The sequence below is a fragment of the Alligator sinensis genome, unplaced genomic scaffold, assembly GCF_000455745.1.
Source record: "Alligator sinensis unplaced genomic scaffold, ASM45574v1 scaffold611_2, whole genome shotgun sequence".
Taxonomy (NCBI): Eukaryota; Metazoa; Chordata; order Crocodylia; family Alligatoridae; genus Alligator; species Alligator sinensis.
The window spans coordinates 2,082,449-2,093,339 of NW_005841869.1; the positions used below are offsets into that span (position 1 = coordinate 2,082,449).

Consider the following 10,891-nt stretch of genomic DNA (forward strand, 5'->3'; position numbering starts at 1 on the left):
GGGCGAATAAGGACTTCTCAAACCTTTATATTTTCTCTATTTTTGTAACAAAATAGCAATTTAAAATTTAAAAATCTTTTTAAAAAAATTACATCACCTTCAACATGGAAGATCTCACTGTTTAAATATCCATGAAATAGACATACTGGTTTGCATATCTCTTTTTTTTTTTTGGAATTACATACAGCAAATAAAAGTATTTTGGAAGCGTTTAAAAAGTAATATAAATTCATATTTACAGAATGGTTTTGATATAAAATATACAACAATCATATTCATGTCTAACATTCTATGTTAATTTGCAACAGCAACAGGAAATAAGTTAAGGTGACAAAGATGGTCTTATTCTCATGCCTAATCATCTCAAGTTGCAAAGTGAAACAAAGTATCAGTCTCACGGTAGAGCTGAGGTGGCACTGGCTATCGGGAAGATACAATAATAGCCTAAGGAAATTAAGAAAAGGCTACTTCACCGTTATTTCTACAAACATCTCTTTGCATTTAGTATTAAATAAATGTGTAAGATCTTCCATACTGATACCAGAATATCAAAACTAACCCTTGGGTTTTCAGGTATATTTACAACATAATTATTTCATGGACATGTTCATTAAGAGAGATATCTAACACCAATATTTACTTAGTCTAATCAACAACCCTCAGGGAAATGCTAACCCCCACCCCCCAGAAACGTGCACAAAACAGTTATCAAAATGTTATCTGACACATATCTGTGATTTTTGTAAAACAACAACTCAGACGACCAGTAACATGATCCTCTTTAAGCATTTTGCTAGCAGGAAAAGCCCTTACGTACAGTACACCTGGTGAAAAGTCAGCTTGGCTTAAAATATTCCAGTACAATTTTCAGAGTAAACAACTTCACAGAAGTTAATAAAAAACATAAAAAATGTAAAACTTGTCAGAAAGAAATAGAAGAGTACAAACAATAGGATAGTCATCACCAGGAGAGAGGGTCCTGCTTTCATTTCTGAAAGGGTGACTGAATTTTTAAATTTCAGAGAAAAAAATTATGCCCAGAGCTCTAGGTTGTCTGCGTTTAAGAATATCTATATTAGTTGACATAATAGGATTTTCAGTCACATCTTAGCAGGGCACAAATTCATAAATTTTCAGTATTTCTGAAGGTCAGATAATGCTATACTATTTTATTTTCAAGACCTTTGAAAATAAATGGATAATGAACAAGCAAAATTAAACCTGAATAAAAAGTTATGATTAACAGTATTTAACAAAGACAATGTCATGAGCGTCTAAAACCTCACTATTGAGTTTAAATTAAAAAAAAATAGCAATACCATCTTGTTAGTCAGTGCAAACACTACGTACAGGGTTTTCACAGGAAAGCCAAGAGCACCTGATACTTTTTCCATGTCATCTGGATTCTGTAAAAGCAGGTGAAGGATTACATTTAAAAAACAAAACAAAATTAAACAAAACCTACACTGTCAAATTAGTGCATAATCTGTCAATATGGTTAAAAAGACTTCTGCATATAATTTGGAGAAATCAATACCTAGTACATTAGCTGAAGGACTTAGGCACTTGGTTTACTTATATTTATTTTTACTTGGACAAGTAGCCTGTGTATAAATATCAACACTACTAAAGCGGAAATGAGAAAACACAAACAATAAGAAATAAAACGCTGCAACAGAGCACTGCATCACAGTCCTGCATACAATGCAGTAGTGCAAAGCTAAAGTGTGTTAACCCTGTAAAAATCTAGATTACAAATCCCTATTTCTCACTCTTCAAGCAAGAAACAATATTCCATGCAAAGTTCCACACCTCAAGAAAAAGCAGCTGCAACAAGATGCAAGTTCCTCTTTCATAAAACAAAACAGACACAAATAAGTTAGTTTTACTTTCACTAGATGTATCACTGTAGGATCCTGCTAGTTTAAATAACTGAGTTGTTAATTTTCTACATAAGCCATTTTAAACAAGAATGGCTCAGTTACTGCACCGGATTGCTACAAACTCATAAAAAGCTGCTTTAAGCTTAAGTAAAACAATGTCCAGATTCCATTCATTTGTGGAAAGTGAACGCCTTACCCTAGTAAAGTAAGTTTATTTTTCAGAATGCTAATGCGAGAGGGGCTTGAAGTATCAAAGAGTCCACAGGAAATGGATGACCCCAATATTATTTTTTTTAAAAAAAATATACATTATATAATATATATTATATATATATAAAAAGCTAGTGTAAATGCTTCCATGGCGTGGTCACAAGCTGGAAAGATGAACGAGTTTCAGCTGTTAACCATCTTGCCATTCACAGCCGGCTTTAAAAAGTTGTTTTTATCCTCAGACATAATGTGAGCAGTTTTCAAAATGAGGCTGCCAACACTGACTGATGTGCTGATGGGCAGGCAGCTTGCATTGCTAACAGATGCTGTGATGGGCTGACTGAAGCAAGAAGTTACGGGCAGGATTGCTTTCTGCTCCTCCCTGAGGGGAAAAACAAGTTATACAAATATTCAACTTCATGCAGAAACAGTAGTAAATAAACCGTGGGTGTTACATACGGTAAACACCGAAAATAAATGGCATCTAGTGACAGAAGCAGAACATGTTACTATGGAAGAACGTCCTCACAAAGTGACATGTAGATCATTTCATTTTCAAAGGCCAAATTAAGCTGTTAAAATAGTCTAGAATAGATCATTGCAGCAATGTATTTTAAATGTTCTTGGTACTAAAATTAATGCTAATTAAAGCTTAATACTAACCCTGTTGAGACTAGCTTGTCTAATCTCTGGTAAGTATAAAAAGAAGTGTGCTTTTACTGTATTTTGGGAACACATGAAAAATATTGTTTCTGGTCATTATGACTGCTTCCTTAGAAAGCCAGAATGCATTAAAGTGCATAAAAACAATGTAACATTTCTGTAGTTTTCAAACTGATGAACCAAACCTTTCTATTTTCTGTTTTAACACTCCCTCCCACTTTATCACGCACACATAATGCAGAGGTCTCAAAAGGCGAGAGAGAGTAAGTGGTTCCTCTTTACATTCTCATGTCATTAACTATTCTGATGCTGCTGTTTCTCTAACACTCACAGAATCACAAGGTCTTCACCTAAACTTTGTCTCTTCTGCTCCAAAGGTTCCTTTTGGCGCTGCTTTAGTGAATGACCATTCTCTACAGTTGTCCCATTGAGCAGCTGATCTTCTTGTGAACTGATACCTAGCTGTATGTCCAGGATCTCCTAAGGAAAGATGGCAGAATTCTCCATCAGTGCTGTCACTACCTGCTCTGATAGAACATCTTATTTTATGTAGTGATTCTGGATCTCTTCTCTTTGCAAGGCTTTTTTATTTGTTTTGATTTCTTATAAAAGAATCAACTATTGTGTACACTAGATACCTTTTAATGACATTTTTAAATGATCCCATTTACATTTACAGTTAATCCCCAACAAAACTGAACCCCGATTAAAAAAGAAGAGCTCTGCTCAGACATCCTTCCCACCTACCATGCATCATTATCAAGCCTCAAAAGCTCAGAGTCAAGGTCTTTTAGCAAGCCTTGAAGTTAAACAAGCCCAGGCTATCCCAAAACATGGACGCTGACTCCACATTAGTGAACTCTTTCCTCACACAGAAAATTTTCCTGGCAGCCTCTCCTGAAAATACTGAGCACCATCACTAATCATAACTAATCAGCAAAGAATGATGAGAGGCTCAGACTAGCCCACTACCTGTAGTTCTCTTCTTGCCACAAATCACCATTTGCATCTGGAAGCAGTGCTGATAAACTGCCTAGAAGTCCATGACGTCCTGCTATCCCAGGCAGGCCAAACACATTACTATACCTGGTTTCTATGTTAGTGTTTATGGGGTACTGTGTGGGCACACAGCATTTCTGTACGTCCCCTGAATCAGAACTTTACAGCTCAAATCAGATGAACAACAAGGGGAAAACAATTACTAAAGAAAAATGGTGATAAAGGGCAGTAATGATGTGGCGGTCAGTGGCAAAAGAAAGAAATAGGTTTTAAGGTAGCAAATGGGACAGGTGGTTAGTGAAAAATGAAGAGCTGTTCTCAACACAAGGGAAACCAAATAAAGCACAAAGCTGAGAGTAGAAGTAGTAAAATCTACATTCTTCCTCAAATAATTCTTTCCTCTATATTCTTCCTCCTGGAAATAAGTTTCACTCTCAAGGTTTGCCAATAAGACTTAATGTAATTACAGTTCACAGGAACTCAGTACCATATGTAACAAGTGAAAACAAAAACAAAGGCATGGAAACTGGAAGAACCAGCATGTGTTATCCAATTCCTTAGTGATAGGGATCGCTATTCCTTTAGAACATATGATTGCTTAAAAGAAAAACTATAATCCTTTTGTGTGGTATGAAACAAGAACATTGGAACACTGTGTGACTTTTCAGAAGTGAAGGAAATGTTTAAGGAGAAAGACTTGTGTCAAGAAGCCAAATATGAAAGAAAAAGAGAAGGTGGAGACAACAGGAATAATACAGAGGGAAATGACAAGTGTCTTTATCATTAGAAATTAGTCAATTAAAAATGTCCTTTAAATGACCCTGTTTTAATATAAATGTTATTGCAATTAAAGTCTATCTAGTGATTACATATTGGGAAAATGCAATTATTCCTGATACATAATAGCTACCAAAAAGAAAAGAAAAGAAATTTTGCCACTAGAGAATGTTCATAATCCCAGAGCAGTAGAAAGGTGGGGACAAATTACTCTGATGAAATGTTGCCAAAAGAAGATACCCAAACCTATTTCTTATTTAAAAAGTCCTTCATTTTACAAGGTCAAGTTTCTAGAAATAGCAGAACAACGAGTGGAAAGACCCCTGTGCCCTTTTCCAACACGCAGCTCTTTTACATACCTCTATTTGTTCGCCCTGTCCATCAGGTTCGTCGGTATCAAGGGCTGAAAGCTCTAATTCAATGTCTCGATCTGGCTTTGCATCTGCACAGTCTTCAGTATAGTCACTCTGCCAAAAAATGTAAAAAGTGCACAATGTAAACACTAAAGCAATGTTCACCTGCTGTAAACACGGCTCAAGAATTCAAGTGAAGGTGGATGGTACTGTTATAATCCAGATTCCTGAGATGTGGGAGAAGGGTGGGGTAGGAGAAGATAGGAGAACCACTTGGATACCAACAGTATCCTTGGAAATAGAGAGGATCCTGCTTACATTCCGAGTGATGTAATGAAGAGAAGAATGTGGATGTTGGAATATACTCTTCTACACAGCTCACTGGTTGAGGTACTGAATTTATATTGCCCACAACTGGAGCAATGAGCAGAGATTGTGCAGAGACTGTGTGGTCAGATCCTACACAAATCACTTCCTTGCCATTATGTAAATGTTTGGAGCACTGATGGATGGTGACTCTTTCCATCTTCCATGTCCAGGTTATCTATATATTCCAGTTATCTATAGAAAGAGCATCTACGTCCCCATGTATCTACAATTGCATGATAAAGCAGAACTCATTCCTATTAATGTCCTCCATTATTAAGCTCCTGCTTACCAAGAGGCAGCATAACAAATACATCTACTCGCTCTCAGAGAGGTAACCATTTGCAGTTGCAACAAATTCTTTGAACAGAACAGATTATAAATATATTAAACTTTAACTTTTCCAAGCAAATGCCCCAAAACCTCAATTGTCTGTTTCATCCCAGTCACCCTTTTCTTTACCTCACCATTCCTCAAATCAATTTCCTTGCTTAAAAGATTTAAGGTAAGGCGACTGCCTTCATCTAGAGAGCTCCACTTCTGTTGCATGGCTAGCGCATTAGCCTCCCTCTGAAGTAACAATGAATTACTTTTGGCCTGTGGAGAAAAACATAAACTACATGTACAAGCTACATATAAATCTTGTATTGTCAGACTGCTAAACAAGCCTCCCCACATACACAGCAGCTCTCTCTCTAGGCAATTCAGTATGCTCATTACCCACAAAATACTGCTCCACATTGGGAAAAAGCACTCTCTTCTCTGATCACAGGGACTGAACTCTTGATAGGTGCCAGCAGATGCACTTAGCTGGCATAGTGCTTTCTATCAGAAGTGACCCTACTGAAATCAATAGGATTGCTCATGTTACTAAGCCTACACCTAGTATGGTATATAGGACCAGGCTCTAGCTCACCCTCTCATTAATCACTTAGCAATTGTAATATTTAATTTTCTAAAGCACAGTAAGATACAAGTCATAGGAAAGACTTTATATTAAATAAAGTTTTATGCATGGTGTAAATGGTCTTACCTGCTGTAGTTCAATACTCAGTAAATCTCCAGTGCTGGAATGCTTTCTGTGACCAGATAAATCGGTCACTATGAACCTATCCCTTAAAACATAAAGGGAGGCATTATTCTCAGATGCACCAAAACGTACATTTCCTTTCATCATTAACCCCTCAGACTTTGTTCTCTAACCATCCTATGGTTTTGGATACAAGTGGTGTGCATCAAATAATACTTAACTCTTTTCCAACATCCCTTAGTCATGCCTTACAACACACCTCTCAGGAAAGCAAGTATAGGGACACGAAGACAGAGCGGTTATGGAAATTGCTTAAGGACAGTGATGGGCTAATATCACAGCTGAGATTACAACTCAAAAGTGCCTGATTCCCAGTCCTTTGACTAGGCCATTCCAGCTTGTTTCTCCTACTAATGAGGTTTTAATGGCCAACTCATTTTTAACCTATTTCTTCTGATGCATAAGGCCACGAATGTAAAGCATTTGCTACTTTTAAAAATAAGTGCGTCTATTCAAGTCTCAGATATTTTTTCCACGTGCCTGGAATGTTTAGAGTAACTAAATTGCCAAACAAAGTTCATACCGTTCTATATAGCGCGCTGATGAAGTGGAATCTGAGCCATAAGAACTCCATCTTGAATCAACAGCATTGACATATGGGACATAATCTATAACAAATTAACGTACAATTTAGTGTCTTCCTACTTCTCATCACAGAATATGCATACACTGTAGTTCTGTGCATGCGCAGAGTTATTAGTAGGTCATAAAAATTATCCAAATGCTTTGGGGGCACCTGCTGTGGTAGTAACAACAAACATTTACTATACCTGATACACTTATGGGCTTAGTAGCACTTCCTTGGGAAGCAGTGGCTTGAATAGGGTCTGTTGTGTGATAACCTGTGCGAGATGATCTGGAGATTGCACCCCACTTGGAGATGATCGGTCCATCGCTAAAGGGAATGATAGGATCTTCTTCTTTTGCCCTTCTTTGAGTTTCAAACAAATGCACTCTCCTTTTAACATCTCCACTGTCCAAATCCTACATATTGAGGAGAGAGGGAAAAGGAATGCAAGGGACTGAATTTCCATTCAATCTGTCAGCTAATTCAGAAGGCCACGGTTATCAAAATAACCGGTGCTGAACATGACTGCTCCTACAGCTAGCAAGCTGGGAAGAGACATAGCAACTTACATAATGGATTTTCAGTAGCTAACTGTCCATCAGAGAGCAACTGACAGTGAAGCAGGGCATATAGGGGGAAAGGGTTTGCATATGAAAGGAAACTATAGTTTTGAAATATATATTGATATCTATATATCTGTGTCCGTCTCTCTCTCTAGATAGATATCCGCCTATATCTATATATAGATATCCACAGACATCCATCTATATCTATATAGATATACACACTGTATATATAGATGCACACGCATACACACATTCATATCTATATATAGATATCGATATATATTTTAAAACTATAATTTCGTCTCATTGGGCACGTCTACACAAGACGCATACCGTACACCAGCTTGTTACTACTATGCAGTAGCCTCGCCGGGCACAAACTACAACTTGACTCTACTACACAGCGGTAATGAGCTACTGCGCAGTAAGTGTCACTAGGCAACTGTGCTGGGATGCTACTGTGCAGTAACAACTGCACAGTAGGCGGCTCACGTAGATGCGCCGTCTGTGTAGAATATCTTCAAAATGCCATCCCTGCATGATGCTCCACTATTCTTTCAAGCAGTTCTAGAACTGGACGAAGGAAGGGTGGAGCTGGCAGAGACGCAGTTACCCTGGTGGTGGGGAATGTGCTAGCAGCCACCTCCCTGGATTGTACCAGAACAGAAAACAAATGCAGAGAAAAGCTTATTTATCAAAAACAAGGTCATCTCCCTTGCTATGTGGCAACTTGTTTTTATTCCCCAGTTTATTCAAACCTCAATTAATTTTGTGTACTCAGCTTCAATCAGATAAAACAAAGTTATATTTTATTTTCATTCAGTTACGTTTCTCTACATTTTACGTTGTTTATCTTACGAGGATATGTGCATCCCAAAGAGATTTTAACAGGCCCAGCCCTGCATTTTGGGAAACAACAGTAATGGAATAAAATGTTAGCTTTATGTAAGTGACCTGTGTATGCACTGCAGCCAAGATTAAAGTTCATGCAGGATATCCTAGTTCTACACAATGTGGCACAAGTTTTAGCCTTCTCATTTCTTCTCTAATGAAGTTCAGAATAAAGATTCTCTAAAATAGTGATAAACAAGCAATAGATCTAGTTAAACACCAGAGATAAACAAGAGTTTATTTCAGCAGCATGGACTATTTTGCTTAAAATGATCAGGAACCGTATTTATCCAGTGGAAACATCTGCCCTAAATCGAATATCTTGCCCACATTATTCTGGCAAGTCTGCTATACAAAAGTATCCAGACACTATTACACTATTTAGATAGCTCTGAAATTGGAGCATTGTTTGTTTCCTGGACGAAGAAGAAATCACTGAGTGCAGTCAGATTTTATAAAATCTTCTTATTTATATGGCATCATGCTTGTCAATTCCTTCAGTTTAATAAAAGAAGTCTGAGGAACAGGAGTCCTGATTTACTGAATTATAAACTGCTACATTCTATACTAATTTGCAGATCGGCTATTGAAAACGTTGTGGCCAACACAAAGCTTTATTTAAACTGATTACTCTTGAAATAATTTCTCTTAAGCCTAAAAGCATTAATTATTCAAAACATTGCATGTTTATTTCGCTGAGAGGAGAGTCTGTATACATAGCTGGGGGAAACTATTCCAAACAGTTTAAAATAAGTTGAACTAATTTAACCTCCATTCATAGTATTTCAGTTTGTCAACATTTTTGATTGACAAAAACCTGGCAATCAAACACAAAACACTTGCAGCAAGTCCTATCGAAAAGAAGAAACTTGCAAAACAGCCATACCATTAACACAGTATTTGAATTGGCGATTACATCCTTGGGCTCTGAATCGATAGCATTTATGCAGGAGCCAATAGTGCCACAGGACCAGGGTGAGTAGTGGGAAAGATGGTCTTCTTCAAATTTAGTACCACTCAAGTCAGTAACACTCTCTGAAAACTTTGGAAAAGGAAAATAAAACAGAGGGAACTCAGCTTTGAAATGTTCATACAGGAAAAAAGAGGGTTGGGGGTTCTGCTACTAACAATTAAATCAAGTCTGTTTAGGAAGTTTAAAGACTTACCTACCCTAGGGGTTTACATCACTTTTAGCCATCAGTGACCAGCCACTGGTGCAGCTGCACCAAATCTCCATTGCGGACTGGGTAAACCAGTCTAAGCCACATTGTACTCCAGTGCTGTGTACTGCTTTTGCACAAGACTAAGCTTTGCCAGGGTAAGCTTTGCCTACCAAAGCCACTGGATGAAACTAGTGGTGCTATATTAATGGCTGGTTTTCAGTGCTTGTAGCTGTAGTAAATCTTCAAAATAGAGCTTGAGCAAAATCCACAGTTTTTCCTTTGGTAAAGTACATAAAGCAAATCTTGGTAGAAATAGAACTCTTAATCTCCTGTTTGAATAAAGGCTAACCAGATCTGTGACCATCCTTACCCCTTAACAACATGTATTTATTATGAGTTGGCTTAAAAAATCATTTAATATTATATACTTTAAGTTGCTTTTAGATTCTGTGTATTTTCTTACATGTATAGAAAAGAAATACTCCAAGATTACTTTAGTCTTTATATCACAAATTCTTATACATTTATTTCCTAAACCCCTTCCCATTTTGCTACAGTTGTATCACATATCTAGACAATATTTTACCAGGGCCTTATGCACCTTTTCATTTTAATATACATATTTTTGGGGACTCTGGCAACATATGCAACTTGATTAAATCTGCATCATGTTTTAACACATTAAGAACAAGACTATAAAACAGGAGGGTTCTTAATAGAAATGCATCCATTGTGCTCGACATAGAAACCTGAAGGTTCATAAAAGGAAGAAGCTGTTATAACATTTAATTACAAAATTGGTGTTTGTGAGCCTTCTGCTGGATGATTTGTGATTCTAACTAAATGTAAGTTCACTGTGAGGCTCTATACTAGGTAGGTTCTGCGCTATGATACAACAGTCTGAACAAAAAGTTAACATAATTCAATACTACTAAATTACCTTTATATTACCCTACTTAAAACTGTTCTTTCCTTTTTTTGATTTCTCAGTGCATCAGCTTAATACCTCCATCAGGAGCTATGCCCCTGCATTTGCAGGAAAAGGAACTTGATTCTAATAGAATTAAAGGTGATGAATGCAACATCCCTATTTCTTAAGTGTAACAAGTTAGTTTATTAAATTAGGAAGGACAAGTACCACAAACTCCTTGGGTTTCTCACCTCTGTGCTGAAGTCCACGTTGAAGAGAGGAGAAGGTGGTGTTGGAGATGTTGCTGCCATAGGAAGCGTTGAGGATACAAGAGGGGTTTTCTGTGTGTGGTATTGTGCCCACTGCTCTGGCTTTCGTCGTAACTGATCATCATAACTGGTCTTCAAGTGACCACAAGGCTCCTAGAGCAAATAATAAATTAAAATTGAATC

The 10,891-nt window shown here is 37.2% G+C and overlaps 1 protein-coding gene across 6 annotated transcripts in view; it reads right to left on the reverse strand.

Annotated features, from left to right (window-relative positions):
- Positions 1-6: 6 nt before the first annotated feature.
- The window catches only part of RC3H2 (ring finger and CCCH-type domains 2), a 37,950-nt gene continuing 27,065 nt past the window's right edge, over positions 7-10,891 (reverse strand). For 3 of the 6 annotated variants that reach the window (XM_014526760.2, XM_025194100.1, XM_025194115.1), the window contains 9 exons: positions 10,691-10,861; positions 9,253-9,408; positions 7,112-7,325; positions 6,865-6,949; positions 6,285-6,366; positions 5,714-5,848; positions 4,892-4,999; positions 3,088-3,236; positions 7-2,475 (listed from right to left, as the gene is read on the reverse strand). In XM_014526760.2, coding sequence (XP_014382246.1) covers positions 2,277-2,475; positions 3,088-3,236; positions 4,892-4,999; positions 5,714-5,848; positions 6,285-6,366; positions 6,865-6,949; positions 7,112-7,325; positions 9,253-9,408; positions 10,691-10,861 — 1,299 coding nt within the window. In that variant the 3' untranslated portion in view covers positions 7-2,276. The remainder of the gene's footprint in view (positions 2,476-3,087; positions 3,237-4,891; positions 5,000-5,713; positions 5,849-6,284; positions 6,367-6,864; positions 6,950-7,111; positions 7,326-9,252; positions 9,409-10,690; positions 10,862-10,891) is intronic. The other 3 variants (XM_014526765.2, XM_025194104.1, XM_025194110.1) reach the window with 3 other exon arrangements.